The sequence below is a fragment of the Dama dama genome, chromosome 22 (assembly GCF_033118175.1).
Source record: "Dama dama isolate Ldn47 chromosome 22, ASM3311817v1, whole genome shotgun sequence".
Taxonomy (NCBI): Eukaryota; Metazoa; Chordata; class Mammalia; order Artiodactyla; family Cervidae; genus Dama; species Dama dama.
In genome coordinates, this window is record NC_083702.1 from 49,367,032 (window position 1) to 49,387,337 (window position 20,306).

Here is a 20,306-nt window from a genome sequence, read left to right on the forward strand (position 1 = left end):
CTAAGGGTAGAACACATTAGCAAAAAGGGTCCAGGTGACATTAGAAGCTAAAACTCAGAGAAAGACCCACAGTCGTACTGGATTGAAGGATCAGAGGGATAAAATACCAGCCACCACAGTAGCTGGAAAGTGAGGGGAAAGTCACAGAAAGGAGATAACCACAAATAAAATTTACATCCTCAAATCCACTACCCACTTAATCTTGGGAGAAAACCCCAAGATTATGTAGATAAACTGCCCAAATCTCTGCTTACTATGTCTCCTACTGCCCCAATTCAGGCAAGGGCTGTGACTGCTTTTTTTCAATAAAGTTAGTGAAGATGTGACTTCTAAGACGAACTCATTAAGGTCACGCAGATTCTCCGGTGCATGGGAAACTCACTTGAGTCCTGAGCCACTCTGATGTCACAGTGCTGGCATGGTCAAGACGGAGCTGAGCCCAGCCTTCCAGGCATCCCACCACCTCCAGCAGAACCAACTGAGCTCCATGTGATACAGAAGAGTTACACAGCTAGATCTTGCCTGAATTCCTGACCCACAAAATCGTGAGTTATAACAAAATGGTGGCTGTCTTAAGCCACTTAAGACAATGGTGGTTGGCTTAAGTTTTGCAATAGATATGCAGCAACAGACAAAACCAGAACACCACTTACAGACAGTTCACAAAAAATAATAGGCATACAAAGAACTAAACAGACATTTCTCCAAAGAAGACATACACATGGCTAACAAACATATGAAAAGATGCTCAACATCCCTCATTATCAGAGAAATGCAAATCAAAACCACAATGAGGTACCATTACACGCCAGTCAGGATGGCTGCTATCCAAAAGTCCACAAGCAATAAATGCTGGAGAGGGTGTGGAGAAAAGGGAACCCTCTTACACTGTTGGTGGGAATGCAAACTAGTACAGCCACTATGGAAAACAGTGTGGAGATTTCTTAAAAAACTGGAAATAGAACTGCCATATGACCCAGCAATACCACTTCTGGGCATACACACTAAGGAAACCAGATCTGAAAGAGACACGTGCACCCCAATGTTCATCACAGCACTGTTTATAATAGCCAGGACATGGAAACAACTTAGATGCCCATCAGCAGATGAATGGATAAGGAAGCTGTGGTACATATACACCATGGAATATTACTCAGCCATTAAAAAGAATTCATTTGAATCAGTTCTAATGAGATGGATGAAACTGGAGCCCATTATACAGAGTGAAGTAAGTTAGAAAGATAAAGAACATTACAGCATACTAACACATATATATGGAATTTAGAAAGATGGTAACGATAACCCTATATGCAAAACAGAAAAAGAGACACAGAAATACAGAACAGACTTTTGAACTCTGTGGGAGAAGGTGAGGGTGGGATGTTTCAAAAGAACAGCATGTATACTATCTATGGTGAAACAGATCGCCAGCCCAGGTGGGATGCATGAGACAAGTGCTCGGGCCTGGTGCACTGGGAAGACCCAGAGGGATCGGGTAGAGAGGGAGGTGGGAGGGGGGATCAGGATGGGGAATACATGTAAATCCATGGCTGATTCATTTCAGTGTATGACAAAACCCACTACAAAAAGAAAGAAAGAAAAAAAAAGAAAGAAAAAAAAATAATAGGCATACTTCTTCAATAATCAAATATAAAATTACAACTACTTAAATTCCCCTGAAAAATCAACTACATTTGTTTCTTATTCCTTTATAGAGGAAGAAAACAGTTGGATATGTATGTAATCTAAGCTACCTAGCACAATAGTAATGTAGTATTGGAGGACATTATATATACATTCCTTATATAATTCAGGAATTCTAAAGTTCACAGAAATCTTCTAAGCTAAAGATTTTCCAAATTCCACACTATATCCTTGAATGTTTACAACCCACAGGTAGTTTTTTGATTCATAATTTAGAAGACATGAAAGCCAATGAGTCTTCTCTTCCAGCCACTGTTGAAGAAAGCATTTCCTAGGTAGAACGTGATTTTACACTCTTTTCCCTTAAGAGAGACACATCCTTCTACTTTTCTACAAAATCAACTTTACAGATGGGAAAGCCAGGGTCCTTGATTTGCCATGTCTGAAGTGTTCTAAAAAGAAAACTTCCTCCTCTGAGAGCTTAATCTTTTCTTCCACTCAGACCCAGCAGTTTCCTTCATGAAAAAGAATATGGGAATGGAAGCAGGTGCAGGGGAAGAGAGGGATGGACAAGCCCATTTCAGCAACTTCCTGTGGAAACTGGCAAAGGGACTTGAATAAGTATCCTGAACAGAAGCAAATGCCCTTAACCTTTAACCACAAAAGCTCCGCTCTGTTTTAATTAGTCCCTTACACTTAAGACTTTTGTGTCTCAAATTGCAACAAAGTTTTTTTGGGGCTCCCAGATGAATTTGTTGTAGCCCCCTGATTCAAGTACAAGGAAATGCTCCAGTACTAAACAAGTAAAGAGCAAGAGCACACTCAACAAAACTACGGCCTCATTAATAAATTTCTCCACCCTTCAAATTTCTTCATAAGAGAAATAACATTCTCCAGTTCACAGAGCAGTAAGAAGCTACAAGGCCTATTCCCACCAGAAGCCACATTATTTAGGTCAAGAGTAAAATGATGAAAAGGGATGGAATGTTGGTGATATTATAATATTCAATACCTCTCACTGTTGGCATGAGGCCTTTCAGCCTGCCTAAGACAGGAGCACTAAAGAGCAAATTATATTTAAGAAAAAATGCTGACAGCTCATCAATTGATTTTCAATGAAAATGCTAAAAAAAAAAAAAATTAATAAAGAAGTTAAGCTGCTGAAATACAGTTTCACCAATTAGCTTAATGTCAGAGAATTCTAATTAGGCGTCTTGAGATTGCTATTTAGTGTTTAAGCCTTCAGAGTGCCAAATTCTCCTTTTCACACAAACTGGTTGCAAAATTAAAGACATTAGGCAGCCTTAATTACATTATCAGAACAGCTGGGATTAGGCAATCTCTGAAGTCAAGACGGCATTCTTTTGTCACCGGGTGGAAATCCCTGGCTTTCCAGGGTGCCGGATTTTGGTGCCGTTCCATATCTCACCCATACAAAGCAAGCTGCATTAGAAACAAAAAAATCTGCAGACAAAGAATAGAGTAATGCTCGGCAAATAATGAACACATTACCGAAAGAGAAAAGGTAGGTGCAAAGATTAAGCCTGAAACCGGTAGGTTTTGCTAACACCTCTACTGGCGGCCAGCCGGCCAGCCCTCTGGTGGCAGTGAAACTGAGGGAAGGTTCTGTGAACCCGCCTGGCCAGTGGATACAGCTGTTATCTAACGCTGAAGCACATTCATACCTCCTCATCCCATGGGGTGCGAAATTAGCAGCTATTGTTTTTACAAATTTTTGCCAACACAATCCCTTTTATGTTCTTACACTGTTTATAAAGCAATGTTTTCTTGCACATGGGAACCCTCTTTTTAATTCTAATTTTTTAAGCAACAGGATAGTCTTTTCCTCTCCCCTCTCGACCCCATTCCTTAGTCCTCCGAACAACCAACACTTTTTTTTTAAAGGACTATTTGAACATTAAGATTTCTTTTCCAATTATAAAGATCTGTAAAAAATTGGGATTGTTGGTGGTAGGGTTACACACAATCAATCCCCTGAACTGTGGTCAATCTGAAGGTGGCCAAGAGCCCACCAGTTAGCCTCAGCCATTGGCCAAACAACTTCCCAAGTATTCCAGTCATTAATTTTTTCTCAGAAAACACTGATACGATTATAATTCCAGTTTTTTACATTTTAGACGTGGTAATTAATATCTGCTGTTATGATCGCAGCCACCATCACTCATCTGGAATAGTGCCACAGTCTCCTAATTTGGACTTTCTTGGCAGGTTCATCTCCAAATAAGACCTTTTAAACTGAAATTGATGGTGTCACTTCTCTGATTATAACTCTCTTGTGATTCTCTACTGCAGGAGCAATTAAATCCAAACCCCTTCCCATGGCGTACGATGCTAGTTCTCCAACGTGCTCTCTCACCACCCCCATACCTCACACTCCAGAAATACTGGTCCTCTTCCAGTTCCTCCAATAAGGGCACTGCCTGAAGACATATGTTGCTCGTGTGGGTCTCCTAATAGAATGCAGTTCCAGAGGTTGTATGAGACTGGATTCTCCTCTCAAGTCTCAGCTGGAATGTCTGAGGGCTCAGCTTAAAATATATATCACTTTTTCAAAGAGATATTTAATCAAGCGACTGATTTAATCAAGAGATTGACCCTAAGATGATTAAGTTGTTGGAATGAGACCAAGATTCTAAAACAGCTGTTAAGGTTCAAGGATGTAAATGAAAACATGGTTGTGATGAATAAACAAGTAAGAAATCTCAGTAGGGAAACAGAAGCTAAAAGTATCAGAATGAAATTTCTAGAACTGAAAACACAACATCTGAACTAAAAAATTAATTGGATCAATGTAATAAGCATGTTAGAGACAACATAAGAAAAATTAGGGAACTTGAAAATAGATCAGTAGAAACTATCCAACCTGAAGAAGAGAGCTAACCTGGGGAAAATAAAATTAACAGAGCCTCAATATCAAAGGGTCAAACAAGATAATATGAGTTAGAAGGACAAGAGAGAATAATTTTAAAAAGATATTTGAAGAAATAGGTTCTAAAAATGTCTCAAATTAAGTTAGACATAGATTTACAGACTGAAGAATTTAGTGAACTCTAAGTAGGACATTAACAGAGACCACCACATCAAGGCACTTCTTTTAAGCCACAAGATAGAAAAGGGACCTTTGTCTATCTTATTTTTCCTCTATCCCCAGTTTCTATAAGTATGCCTGGCACATGGTAGAAGTTTAATAGACATCTGTTAACTGAATAAATGATACTACTTAATATCATACATCACTTTCTATATTAAACACAATGAGACTATAAACATACCAAAAAAGATATAATATAGGTAACACTACTAACATACTTAAAGAACTAAGAGTTTTCATAGTTCAAGAAATTCTTAAGTCAAAGAGGTAGTAAGTCACATATGAATGTTTATATTCCAAATATACAAACCTATATTCCATTCAACTGTCTCCTCCTCCTACCTAAAATGAATAGTAAATTAATTTTTATTGAGGAAAATAAGATTTGACATAAAATAGTTAAATCACCTGTCCTGCCAACTCCAACCTCTTGTTACCATAATAATCTCTGTCATCAACTTTATTATCTCCTTGGGCCAGAATTACTCTTCTCACCATCACTGCAGTATAGATACATTTGGCTCGGAAATTGAATTCTTTAACCTGTAATTCAGAAATTAGAGAAAAAATTTTAAGACTCTACACATTAAAATTTAAGGTGCCTCAAGAAAATAACCAATGCTATAATATTTAAATAAGAAAAAAATGAATTGTTACAATTCTCCTTATTCAAAAAATTCAACCAGTCTATAAACTCTCTAAAAGCTGAGATGATGACTTTTCATCTTTGTACTCAATACTTGCGGCAGTTTTTCTTCAAAGATGACAACCATCAACTCCTTCCCTCCCCGTATGTTTCACGTCATTCCTTCATGAAGAGGTGAAGTTAATCACCATCTCTGGGTTGGCTTGTAAACTAGCAGTTTCCACTTCTTTCCTTTTAAGAGTCCTGAAGCACCAAATGAGAATGAGTCTAGGATACTCTGTTGGGGAGAAAAGGGCCACTTGGAAAGGCAGTGAGGAGTCAGAGATGTGACTGATGACACATCTTTGATGTTCTGCCCAGTCAAGCCTTTGGATGACTCCACCCTCAGCGGCTATCTGTCTGCAACTTCATGAGACTCATGTCAAGAAGCTCCTTCCTGGGACTTCCCTGGTGGTCCAGTGGTTAAGAATCCTCCTTCTAATGCAGGGGACACAGGTTTGATCTCTGGCTGGGGAACTAGGATCCCACATGACGTGATGCAATTAAGCCTGAGCTGCAACGACGAGGCCCGTGTGCTCTAGAGCCATGTGCCACAACTAAGACCTGATGCAACTAAATAAATAAATATTAAAACAAAACAAAGAACCTCCCTCCCTATCACTGAGCCCCTTCAGACCTGAGAATCCTGAGAGAGAGCAATAAACAGTTATCTCAAGCTACTAACTTTTGGAAATACTTGCTGTGCAGCGATAAATAACAAGAATGGTACTAAAACAGTCAGGACTCAACAAATATCTATGGAATAAATGAACAGATTGATGACTAAATTGCTGCAAATGTTCTATTTAATTTTCTCTTGTACAACTGAAATCTACATAAATGAATCTGGCCCATCAGTAAGTTAAATCAAAACTGGCTAAACCATTGCACTGGTTTATTTGAAGAGACAAAAATCTTAGATAAGCAGGTAAATTCTTTCTCTATATCCCAAACAATGAATATTGAGAGTAGTCTAAGTTTCTGTCAATTCTAAGGAATATTTCATAGGCTTGTTTATAAAGAATTCGTATTATAAAATTTGTTTTACTTTCCTAATTCTCTGAATCAGATCAAGGGCACACACAAATGGCAGCAAAAGGGCAAAATCATAGACCCATATTATTTGGCTAACAAGGTGTTTCAAAATAAGAAAACTATATCTTCATGTGTTTAGTTGGTCACTGTTCACTTCTACTGTTCCCTCAACTTTTCATTATTTATAATCAGCCCCTGAAGGTAGAGTGTGCAATTCTTAAATGAGATCATTTGTGAATAATACACATGCTAAAAGTCAACATAAACCAGACTATTTGGTTAACAAGATAAGTCTGACTAACAATTTTATAACTTAGAAAGAGTACATATGTATTAAATGAGGGTAGGGGAAGAATGACTCTTGCCAATATGGCTGAACTCTGTTTAATAATAAGTTAATAAAAATAAATATTAAGCACTGGTTCAAGGGTCAGGAGATGGGATTCTAGCTCGCTCTCTCTGACCACTAACCAGCTGGATGACACGAAAAATTATCCAGCTTTTCTGGATCTGAGCATCTATACTCTAAGTGAAGAAGACTGGACAATGTGAGCTCAAGGTCTAGAAGATAAGTCCGTCTAATATTTTAATAAGTATCTATGGTACTATCTACGGTAGTGATGGTAACATAACAGTGAGAATGTACATAATCCCACAGAAACATACACATAAAAAGAATAAATTTTATTTTTTGTATGTTTTACTACAATTTTTCAAGAAGTTACACATATGGGCAAGGCACTGTAAGCTTGTTTTTAATTTATTTAAAAACATCTAAGACACCATCTCTGACCTTCAGAGATGAAATCTAGCAGCAGTGCCTAATATATATTTGAATATCAAAGAAAAAACTAAAATTTTGGATTGAAAGAAGAATCAAGACAACAAACATGATCAGATGATGACATAATATAGCTAACATTCTCTAAGTACAAATAAACTGTTGATAATGGAAGATTACTTCCAGGGCAGTCCATCAGAGAGTCCTCTTTAGAATTCTCTCTTTTCTTACAGAACTAGACTTCAGTTAATGAAAACCTGTACTCAAGCAGAAGTTCATGGACACCACAATGATCAGTATTCACAGTTGCAAAGGGTTTACTCACTGGTACGTGGGTCAGAATGGTAGAAGCCAGGAGTTCTCTTGCTTCTTCTATTTTGGTTTTCTTTGGGCCACCTCCCCACATCCTTTGCCGTCTGACTTTGTTCCCTATATATTTTAATGCCTATTAAAAAACAGAATATATTACAATAATGTTTGAATGACATCAGAGAGAATTTATTAAGTTGCTACCCATACACAACACTATAAGCAAAAAAGACAAGGACCTTTATAAAGAAAACTGAATTAGTCCTAGTTTAAAAAAAAAAAAAAAATTTGTCATAAATCAATGACAAAATAGTTCCCTTTTTATAATTTGTTTTTTTACTATAAAATTGATACAGGACAATTGTAGTAAGTTTAGACAATACAAAGGAGATAAGTATTTTGGTCATCAATCCTCCACCCGAAGAGAATCCTGTCGACAGCTAACACTTTCGGTGAATATTCTTTTGGGGGGAGGGGGAGTATTTTCTCTCCTCAAAAAGGAATCACACCATGTGTGACTTCTACCCTGAAATCTACAAAGCGCTGCTGAGAGAAGATAAAACCTACATAAATCGAGGGTTATGTCATTTTCATTGACTAGAACATTTAATAAACTTAAGGATGGCTTGCTGTTAAAATTCTCTCCAAACTGACCAAAAGATGTATTTTTATTGTTAATTATACTCCTGACAGGTTTGTTAAAAACCACAAACTGACTGGATTTCAAAATTCCTGTGGAAAAGCAGAAGACCTAGAACAGCTGAAAACAGTGTTGAAACAGTCAGAAGATTTACATGATTTCAGCTATAAAGGAAGTCAGTAAGCACATAAAAAGTAGTCAATGTCATTGGTCATCTGGAAAATGCACGATTAAAGTCACAATGAGATACCACCAGAACAAAGTGGAACAGCTCAAGTTACAAAGACTAACAACAGTGAATGCTGGTGAGGACGTGAAGCAACCAGAACTCTCAGGCGCGGCTGAGGGGACTGCAGAATGGTACTGTCGCCCCTGGCAGCTCTGACTTTATAAAGGTTACATACACAACTGATTTTTCTTTTGGGGGGGGGGGGGGGTTGGGGTTTAGCCAATTAACACTGTTGAGATAGTTTCAGGTGAAGAGTAAACGGACTCAGTCATACACATACATTCTCCCCCAAACTCCCCTCCCAACCAGACTGCCACATAATATTGAGCAGAGTTCCACATACTACACGGTAGGACCTTGCTGGTTATCCACTTTAAATATAGCGGTGTGTCCATGTCAATCCCAAACTCCCTAACTATCTCTTCCCTGATCCTTCTCCCCATTAGCAACTGTAAGTTTGTTCTCTAAGTCTGTAAGTCTTTGTTTTGTAAGTAAGTTCACTTGGATCATTCATTCCTTTTTAGACTCCACATATATGGATGCCATAGAATATTTCTCCTTCTCTGTCTGACTTACTTCAGTCACTGTGACACTCTCTAGGCCCATCCATGTTGCTGCAAAGGGCATTATTTCATTCTTTTTAATGGCTGGGTAACATTCCACACAACTGCATTTTGATCCAGCAATTCTATTCTTAGGTATTTATCCACGAGAAATGCCAAACTGTCTAGGCAGAGACTTGGACAGGAATGTTTATGGCAGTTTTATTCATAACAGCCAAAGAGTGAAACAAACCAAATGTCGATCAACAGGAAAAGATAACAAACTGTGGTATATTCATGCAATGGAACACTACTCAACAATTAAAAGGAATGAAGAACATGGATACACAACGTAATAAGGAAAAGCTTGGATGAATCTAAGTCGATACATTCAACAGAAGAAGCTGACAAAACAAGAAGTATATACTGCATAATTCCTTATATAAAGTTCCAGAATAGGCAAAACTAATCCACGGTGAAAAAAATAAGAAAAGTGGGGAAAAACAGGAATGGAGGTGAAAACTGATTAGAAGAGGCATGAGGGAATTTTCAGGGGTCATGGAAATATTCTGTATCTTATAAAAAGTATACAATTAAGATTTGTATAATATGTGTATATACACTTTACCTAAAAAGTGAAATGTTAAAAACTAATCATATGACAGATTTGTGTTGCCACTCAGCAGGAACCAGCACAACATTGTAAAGCAATTTTCCCCCCAAATAAAAATAAATTTTAAAAACTTAACCAAGTAATAGGTGAGGCAGAGATAGAGCTTTAGATGAAACAAGAATAGCAAAGTTTTTCTGTTTTTAATATTTATTTATTTTGCTCCACCAGGTCTTAGTTACAGCACAGGGAATCTTCCATCTTCGTTGTGATATGCAGGATCAAGTTCCCTGAACAGGGATTAAACCCAGGTCTCCTGCACTCGGAGCATGAAGTCTTAGCCACTGGCCCACCAGGGAAGTCCCTGGCAAAGTGTTTTTCATGTTGAAGCTGGGTGACAGGCACATGGGGGTTCATAATACTATCCTGTATACTTTTTATATTTTGAAGTTTTTCCATAAAAAAAGTTTGAAAAGATCATGTGGTTCTTATTATTTTGTAAGAGGAATAAATGCATTAAAAAAAAAAAAAAAAAACCAAAACACCGGTTTCCATTTAGTCATAAGAAAGGACTGGGATCCCTGATTCTTTATCCTGGAATTCCTGCTGCCAGTTTCCTCCCTGGAAAAATTTCTTTTCCATGCTTCAAAACCTAGATCAGGTACCACTTCCTCTTTGAAGCCTTTCCTAACCCCACTTCTTTCTCTCTGCTGTTTAATCTCTTACATATAAAGAACTGAGTACTTCCATTTGTGTTTATATCACACTGTATTCGCCTACTTACCTGTATGTCTCTCTTACGAGACATTTTGTCATCTTTTTTTTTTTTTTGATTCCTGACTAAAATAGTCCCTGAAACTGAATGGAACATCTCTGTTAAGACTGCAGATCAAATCTAGAACCTTCCTGGTTTTAAAAAAAAAACCAGGCCATCAGAGGGTAAGACAAACTAAGACCTTTAAAACACAGCTGCAGTAACAAAGCAAGAAGTAGTAACTAAGTAACTGATTGAGGCAAGTCAGCAGATGGTGGGAACCAGGAACAGACAGGCACTTCAGTTTTCCCTAAACTCAGCTGTCTTTATTAAATTTTGGTCTTTCAATTCCCTTGGGAAAGAGGCTAAAGATTCTTCACTTCCTTGAGGAAGAAACAGGAATACAGGGGTGCCTTCTGATGCAGCAGAAACTCACATTTCCCTAGAGTAGCTGATAAAGTTGCCGGGGCTGCAGTGTCAGGGCTAGGGTAAGAGCCCAGCTGGCTTCATAAACAGGCCAAGATGCCACCCCTGGTGTAGCCTCTCCTTCCAAAAAGGTAGTAACTAATTTCTTCTCCATTTTTCAGAGCCCCTGGCAATGATAATGTAAAACATCTGTGACAAATGTAGCAGCAAAAGGGCTTTATGAGCAGAATAAATGGAGGAGTCACTAAGGGAGGCATTCAAAACAGAACAAAACATGTATTTTAAACAATCTACTGAAGTGCCATGTCAAAAGTTCTATTACATAATACATTTTTATTTAGAATAACATAAAATATTTTGTGTTGCCCTAACTCATATGTGCAAGTCATCAACCATTTTGGACTAGCTGTGCCTCTGTAACCTTTTATCAGCTGCAAATAATTAATATTTGCTTTCATCCAGCACACAGAGAACAAGCCATCTCAAACTCCTACTTCCTGTTTGTCTCACGTGAGATGTTTGTCTTTCTTAGCTAATCACATATTCTCATCTTTTAAAAGAACTTCTCCAATTCACTTTAGAAACTTTTAGTTAGCCATTATTTTCTGTCAGTACCTATTTAAGAGAAATAAATGAATGATCTTCCAATCCACTGTTTAACTCCTGCTCAAACAGCTTTACAATGATCGACTTATCTGACCAGCAATGATGATGCATGCAATAAGATGAATACTGGATCTCACTGAATCCACTGGGTTATAATTAAGATAAATTGTTCATCCAGGCATTACACAGCTTTAAAGCATAGAGTGTATCTCCCCAAATGTAGCCAATTCCTAAGTATTTAACATTTTCTCTTCACATAATTACAATGTAATTGCAGTTTATAACGAAGATGCATGTTCATCAAATAGTTCACTTTCAATGAAGACCAAAGATAGAACAGGGCAAAGGCTAACAGAGTTTTGCCAAGAGAACGCACTGGTCATAGCAAACACCCTCTTCCAACAACACAAGAGAAGACTCTACACATGGACATCACCAGATGGTCACCACCAAAATCAGACTGATTATGTTCTTTGCAGCCAAAGATGGAGAAGCTCTATACAGTCAGCAAAAACAAGACGAGAAGCTGACTGTGGCTCAGATCATGGAAATCTTTATTGCCAAATTCACACTTAAATTGAATCAAGTAGGGAAAACCACTAGACCATTCAGGTATGACCTAAATCAAATCCCTTTTGATTATATAGTGGAACTGAGAAATAGATTCAAGGGATTAGACCTGACAGAGTGCCTGAAGAACTATGGATGGAGGTTCGTGACATTGTACAGGAGGCAGGAATCAAGACCATCCCCAAGAAAAAGAAATGCAAAAAGGCAAAATGGTTGTCTGAGGAGGCCTTACAAACAGCTATGAAAAGAGAAGCAAAAGGCAAAGGAAAAAAGGAAAGATATACCCATTTGAATGCAGAGTTACCAGAATAGCTAGGAGATAAGAAAGCCTTCCTCAGTGATCAGTGCGAAGAAATGGAGGATAACAATAGAATGGGAAAGACTAGAGATCTCTATAAGAAAATCAGAGATACAAAGGGAACTTTTCATGCAAAGATGGGCTCAATAAAGGACAGAAATGGTATGGACCTAACAGAAGCAGAAGAAATAAGAAGAGGTGGCAAGAATACACCGAAGAACTATACAAAAAAGATCTTCAGGACCCAGATCATCACGATGGTGTGATCACTCACCTGGAGCTAGACATCCTGGAATGTGAAGTCAAGTGGGCCTTAGAAAGCATCACTATGAACAAAGCTAGTGGAGGTGATGGAATTCCAGTTGAGCTACTTCAAATCCTAAAAGATGATACTGTGAAAGTGCTGCACTCAATATGCCAGCAAATTTGGAAAACTCAGCAGTGGCTCCAGGACTGGAAAAGGTCAGTTTTCATTTCAACCCCAAAAAAAGGCAATGCCCAAGAATGCTCAAACTACTGAACAATTGCACTCATCTCACACGCTAGTGAAGTAATGCTCCAAGTTCTCCAAGCCAGGCTTCAACAGTACGTGAACTGTGAAGTTCCAGATGTTCAAGCTGGATTTAGAAAAGGCAGAAGAACCAGAGATCAAATTGCCAGCATCTGTTGGATAATCCAAAAAGCAAGACAGTTCCAGAAAAATATCTACTTCTGCTCTATTGACTATGCCAGAGCCTTTGACTGTGTGGATCACAATAAACTGTGGAAAATTATTCAAGAGATGGGAATACCTGACCACCTGATCTGCCTCCTAAGAAATCTGTATGCAGGTCAAGAATCAACAGTTAGAACTGGACATGGAACAAAAGACTGGTTCTAAATAGGGAAAAGAGTACATCAAGGCTGTATATTGTCACCCTGCTTATTTAACTTCTATGCAGAGTACATCATGAGAAACGCTGAGTGGATGAAGCACAAGATGGAATTAAGATTGCCAGGAGAAATATCAATAACCTCAGATATGCAGATGATACCACGCTTATGGCAGAAAGTGAAGAAGAACTAAAGAGCTTCTTGATGAAAGTGAAAGAGGAAAGTGAAAAAGTTGGCTTAAAATTCAACATTCAGGAAACTTAAGATTATGGCACCTGGTTCCATCACTTCATGGCAAATAGATGAGGAAGCAATGGAAACAATGACAGACTTTATTCTGGGGGGCTCCAAAATCACTACAGATGGTGACTACACCCATGAAATTAAAAGACACTTGCTCCTTGGGAGAAAAATTATGACAAACCTAGACAGCTTATTAAAAAGCAGAGACATTGCCAACCAGGGTCCATCTAGTCAAAGCTATGGTTTTTCCAGTAGTCATGTATGGATGTGAGAGTTGGACTATAAAGAAAGCTGAGCGCAGAATAATTGATGCTTTTGAACTGTGGTGTTGGAGAAGATTCTTGAGAATCCCTTGGAAAGCAAGGAGATCCAACCAGTCCATCCTAAAGGAAATCAGTCCTGAATATTCATTGGAAGGACTGATGCTGAAGCTGAAACTCCAATACTTTGGCTGCCTGATGTGAAGAAGTGACTCATCTGAGAAGACCCTGATGCTGGGAAAGATTGAAGGCAGGAGGAGAAGGGGACAACAGAGGATGAAATGATTGTATAGCGTCACCGACTCAATGGACATGAGTTTGAGTAAACTCTCGGAATTGGTGATGGACAGGGAGGCCTGGCATGCTGCAGTCCACGGGGTCACAGAGAGTCGGACATGACTGAGGGACTAGACTGAACTGAACTGAAATCGAAACAACTTCTCCTGATGCTGCCTGCCTGGTAACTAGAGTTCACTCGTTAATTAACTACAGAAAAAGAAGAAGGCAGTGGTAAGAATAATCCTTACTATTTTCTGCTTTGGAATTTATGTGTACTTACATATGACAATCAATCTTTCTAAATGTTCGGTTTAGTCTATGAAATTATCAAGACTTATTTCATTTTTCAGAACACATACTAACAGATATAAGGAAAATGCTATCTCTAAAAATATCCTGGGTGACAAAAAAAAAAGCATGGAATTTATACCTTATTTAAGCAACCCAACAGAATAGACAATGTATACACGGATAAATAAGAACTGTCCATTGTGCTTCTCTATAGTAGAGAAATCCTACCTACTAGGATGGCTATGAGGAAGGTCACTACTGATTTACTCTTAGCAAAGCACCTTACAAATATGTAACTAAAAATCCTGGGTATGGCTATGAGGGCTACCTGTCACATGCAAAGGGAAGTCTAATTATTTTGATTATGTTTAGCATATATAAAGGGGCTTCCCAGGTGGCTCATTCGTAAAGAATTCACCTGCCAAGACGACGATGTGGGTTCGATCCCTGGTTCAGGAAGATCCCCTGGAGAAGGAAATGGCAACTCACTCCAGTATTCTTGCCTGGGAAATCCCACTGACAGAGGAGCCTGGAGGCTACAGTCCATGGGGTCGCAGAGTCAGACAGGACTTAGTGACTAAACAACAAAGCATATATACAGTTCCCTATCTTCATCTTTGAGTCTGGTCCTAAAAGCCACAGGTTCCAGCTGGGAGTGCCTAAGGCAGGTCAATGAAGGCTCTGCAGAGGCAAAGGGATGCTGAGCCTGGGTCTTTTTTGCTGGAAACATTGAAAATTCAGCAAAAGGGATAGAGACCACATACAACTGGATGCTGAAAGCAAATGGAAGCAGGGAATAAAAAGGAATATTAAAGAGAAAGCTGTTAAAAAAAAACACAAAAAAGCTTTCTACACTAGAAGTGCTGTAGTTTAAAAAATTGTGTCACTAGGCAAATACAGAAAAAAAAAGTACTTGCTATTTATTACATTAGAAGAAAAGACTCTTGGTCCCTCCGCTTCTCAGTTGGACACCAAAGCCGATAATTGATCTAGGCAGACTCCTCCAATCCCTCAAATAATGAGCCAAAGAAGCTCCTTGACCAGTACTCCCATCTCCCCAACATCCACCCCAAATCTCTACCCGCAAAAGTCACTGCATTTGATGCTTTAGCGACGAGCAGCATTAAATCTCCAATTAATTCCCTTTCGTAGTGAAGGACAACGTGAAAAGACACACCTGCATCTGTGTGAAAATCTGAGCTTTCTGGCACTCTTCCAGACTGGGCCCAAACGCAGCCATCACGTGCTCCTCTGTTCCGATCATCTGCACAATTTCCTGGTCACTCTCAACACCCATGGCCTAGGAAGGGAAGAAAAGATAGAAAGAGTGTGGGCTTTGTGTTAACTCACTGACATTTGCTTATGCTAATTTGGCATTGTTTGTGGGTATTACTTCTAAGCAAAAGCTAGCTCTTTTCTCAGAAACGGTGCCATCTGGCATTGGCAGTCACAGCCCAAGCTGCAGAAGAACCTGAAACAAAAATTTTGATGAGGGAAAAGAAAAACAAACATTCTCAAGCACTTTCTGCATGTGTACTACCCTCTACATTTTATAAGTATCCGAGGAAGTGGGGCGGGAGAGCAGAGACCCTGGTCACAATTACAAAGGCAAAGTGAAAAAAAAAAAGAAAACAAAACAAAACAAAAAGGCAAAGAGCAGTAAACCAGAAAATATGCATGGCTGAAAATAAACAGAACCCTCAAAGAGTTTTGCCGCAAGACAAAATTTTCTGAGAACTGTCAAATCATGCACCTTTAGGCTCAAAGAATTTTTCCTAGAGGATGTTTTACCTCACTATCCTAGAGATATCAAGCTCTACTTGATGTAGGTTTTTAATGAGATTTTTATAAAACCAAGAACACCCTTAGGTTTAAAAAACCCATTTATCTTTAAGTGTTTCAAGGTGGCAGCCAGCAACGCAGGTCTTTGTAGATTCCATATGGTCGTCCTAAGCCTCACTCCTTCACACATTTGCCTGGCATTCTGCCACATCAAGAAATAGAGCATAGTCTCACTAAACCTATCCTGGCAGAAAATCCACTTCTAAGAAGTTAGGGGGAAAGTTACATTTGTATTCAAATTCTTCCTTTACCTACACAGAGAAAAGAGAACCAGGGGTACTCGTCTATTAAACTTTGATGATCTAGTTCTTAGCTCTTCTCCACACACGAGACAGGGAAAACCACATTCTGAGTCTGATGCAGAACACGGAGAGCATCACGCTGGGCACAATGGAAGGGGCACCTCTGCAAAGTTGACAGAGGATGTCAACAGGCCTGACGACCACCAGTGCCCATCACCTCCTCCACCTGAGTGTCTTCATTTCCGTCATGACAGGGCAAACCAGGTCCCTTCCAGCTCAACATTCCACCACTCTACATTTGAATTTTAATAGTCTGTATCATACAAATTCAATCTGGATATCTCGGATCAGATGTAAGCTCACTGAAAGTTTCGAAGCTTGCTAGGACAGTTGCTGTCGTTCAGTCGCTCAGTGGTGTCCGACTCTTTGCGACCCATGGACTGCAGCCTTCCAAGCTTCCCTGTCCTTCACCATCTACCAGAGTTTGCTCAAACTCATGTCCTTTAAGTCATGATGCCATCCAACCATCTCATCCTCTGTCATTCCCTTCTCCTCCTGCCTTCAATCTTTCCCAGCATCAGGGTCTTTTCCAATGGGTCGGCTCTTCTCGTCAGGTGGCCAAAGTATTGAAGCTTCAGCTTCCAATGAATATTCAGGACTGATTTCCTTTAGAATTGACTGGTTTGATCTCCTTGCAGTCCAAAGGACTTGCAAGTGTCTCCTCCAGCACCACAATTTGAAAGCATCAATTCTTTGGTGCTCAGCCTTCTTTATGATCCAACTCTCATATCCATACATGACTACTGGAAAAACCATAGCTTTGACTAGATGGACCTTCGTCAGCAAGTAATGTCTCTGCTGTCTAGGTTTGTCATAGTTTTTCTTCCAAGGTGCAAATGTCTTTTAATTTTGTGGCTGCAGTCACCATCCACAGTGATTATGGAGCCCAAGAATAGAAAAATCTGTCACTGTTTCCACTTCTTCCCCATCTATTTGCCATGAAGTGATGGGACCGGATGCCATGATCTTAGTTTTTTTAATGCTGAGTTTTAAGTCAGCTTTTTCACTCTCCTCTGTCACCCTCATCAAGATGCACCTCTGCTTGGGTTTGGGCTAAACTTAAAGACTCACTTCTATAGATAAAAGTTAGAAAACCACCGTATGACTCTGGAGCCTGGGTCACAAAGGTTCTGTAGCTTCTTGTTGGCTCCTCTGGGGACCAGCGGCCATGTCATGGAGACACTCCAGCTCCCATGGAAGGGCCAGTAATGAGAAGTCAGGTCTCTTACCCTGAGGGTCAGCCACGTCCAGCTCCAATCCAGTCTTCAGATGACTGAAGCCTTAGTAGACGCCTCGCCTCATGAAAGACCCTGAGCCAGGACTACTCTGTATACCAGGGCCCAAACCCCTGACCAACAGACTCTGCTGTGATTTGTTACTCAGCAATAAACCAACTTTGGGAGTGAAATCCACTAAACTTAATATTTTTTTTTAAACTTAATATTTTAAGCATACAACTTGTTTTGAAAAAACTTTTTGTTTCGTGAACAAAATGAAGAAGTTTTCAGGATACACACCTTTTTTTTATTTGTTAATTTTCATGTCAGTTTTCATGTCATTTTATCTCTGATACAATGCATTAATTCAAATGGACACCAGACAACAACTCTAAACACTACACAGATTCATTAAAACATGGTCTTCCTAGGACTTCCCTAGTGGTCCAGTGGTTAAGAATCTACCTTTCAATGCAGGGGACAAGGGTTTGATCCCTGGTCAGGGAACTAAGATGCCACATGCAATGGAGCTACTAAAGCTACGTTAACTAGAGAAGCCTATGTGCCTCCATGAAGACCCAGCGCAGTCAAAAAAAGAAAAACACACACATTTAATCTTCCATGGATTAAAGAACAGCAATGCTAAAAAATTATCAGCTCTAATTAAAAAAAAACAACAACCCTAGATTATCCTTTAACCAAACACAGAGATGCATCTACTCTGATGGTGATGGCATACATCTAGTACCATCTATCCTTTGTGGTCTGCCAAGGAGCCACTCAGAAATAACAGATGACAGTACTTCTCTGTGAAAAGCCAGTTAGAATATAAGTTAATTTTTACCTGTCAATCTCTCAAAATAACGGGTTTCAATGGAACCAACATATTTTTACAAAAACAACACTAAGGCAATAGTTTGCAGTCATCTTTCTCTAAAATCTTGAATGTAAAACTTGAATGTAATCTCACTTCTCAGGGAAAGCCCAAACACTGAAGAAAACCAAAAAAACAAAACACTAAAGCAGATGAGATCTGTGTAGAACAGGTGCCAAACCAAGGAGGCAAAACGATACAGCAGAAAAAGGCCTCACTGAAACAAACAGAATTCTAGAGCTGAAACAGCAGATGCATTCTCGGTCAGCCCCCTTTCGTTCGGCAAGACAACACCTAAACACATGAAGGTCACCGTATGTCACCTTAATACTCTTTAGCTCAGTAATCTCCAAGCAAAAAAGACAGTGTTCTTGATTGTCTCTTTTGGTGTTTAATAATACTGAAGGAGTCGTCCCTTGAAGCTGCCACTTCAAATTGTCCTGATGCTGATCTAAGGAGCAAGTCTGTAACTGCACAAAACTCTCGAATGGCCTAACATGAATCTAAACAGACTGCTTAGGCCTTCCAAATATTTTTAAACTATGAAACAAAGATATGCCAAAGATACGTCACACAGTAAATGACACCATATATGCAGAAAGAATGATCTGTGGCAAAGCTTAGCTCTAAAAGCCCTAAACTCTTCCTATATCAGATCACTGAAACACAGGGTGATAACTCAGTCAGGTCGTCATCAATAGTGCTCCAGCTCCAAAGATGGAAGTAACTTTATGACTATTTAGCCTTCGGAAGTCACAGCTACAAATAAATGACATATTGCTATGGAAACGATAGCAAAATGCTCAACCATTTTGCTCTACAGACATAATTTAGACATCTGAAAACCAGCTTTATATGGAACTCTTTGTACTCCAGATATTTAAAATCATTTCACCTAACGAGTAAGTCAAAAGTGAAGGCTATTCAATAACCTCATGAAAAAATAGCAGATAATACGATTCCACGGAAGGTCACCCAGTCTGGCGATCAGCAATAAGAACAAAAATAAGAGGACGTGCTCTTTAAAAAGTGGCAGGAAGTCTTCTCCTTGGATATCCACTCAGTGTGACTAAAAGTGTGAATTTTAGAGACAGAAAGAATACTAATGAGCAGAAGAGAATGATACACAAGCTAATGGTGATATGTTGCAACATATTATGTGAAGTAGGGAAAAGGTAAGTTCTTAAAATATCTAACATTCAGAAACCAGTGATTTTTCTTTAGACAGAAGTCAACCTATCATTACCAGAAGCAGTCCACGCAGATAACAAAAGAACTGCATTCACTCACTTGAACGCTGTAATTTTTTTTCTCTTTAAAGACCAAAAATTTCAAAATTGTGCAATGCCCAGCCCCCTTGATATCTGTCCTCTTTTTCCATAAAAATCTTCAGGCTGCAGATGCCGTCACAGCACAATTGCTGAATACTGAGGGGTACAAAAAATAAAAGTGGGGAAGATTCATGGGCAGGAGAACCTTTATTGTGATTCAAGTCCATAAATAAGGCTGATCTAGGTCTTAAAAGCTTTACCCGTCATATTCAGACTCAGCATGGAGTCAGGAAACCCTGCTGCTTCTGTCACTTTTAGCCAATTGTTGGCTACAGTCAACAACCATCAAGTCCTAATGACTGTCAAGGTCTGTGTTAGGGCCACACAGCACAAAAAGAGAAATGATGTGGCTTTTCTGGTAGCCTACTTTATTTTCCCAGGCTTCTGACGTTAAATGTGTAAAGAGGACTCACTAAAAAGAAATAGCATTGTTTTTCTATGCAGTCTACTTTGCAAAAAATATATTATCTCATTTGCTCTTTAAAGAACCCCCCTTAGGTAAAATGCTCACTTTAGATGAGTTATCCAAGACTCAGGAAGACTGGGAAATCTA

At 39.1% G+C, this 20,306-nt stretch overlaps 1 protein-coding gene across 1 annotated transcript in view; it reads right to left on the bottom strand.

Moving 5' to 3' along the window:
- POLR3B (RNA polymerase III subunit B) overlaps positions 1-20,306 on the bottom strand; it is a 109,877-nt gene that overhangs the window by 70,447 nt on the left and 19,124 nt on the right. Inside the window, exons 10-12 of the mRNA XM_061125448.1 lie at positions 15,365-15,487; positions 7,583-7,702; positions 5,165-5,299 (exon numbers count right to left, since the gene is read on the bottom strand). Of these exons, the coding sequence (XP_060981431.1) occupies positions 5,165-5,299; positions 7,583-7,702; positions 15,365-15,487 (378 nt within the window). The remainder of the gene's footprint in view (positions 1-5,164; positions 5,300-7,582; positions 7,703-15,364; positions 15,488-20,306) is intronic.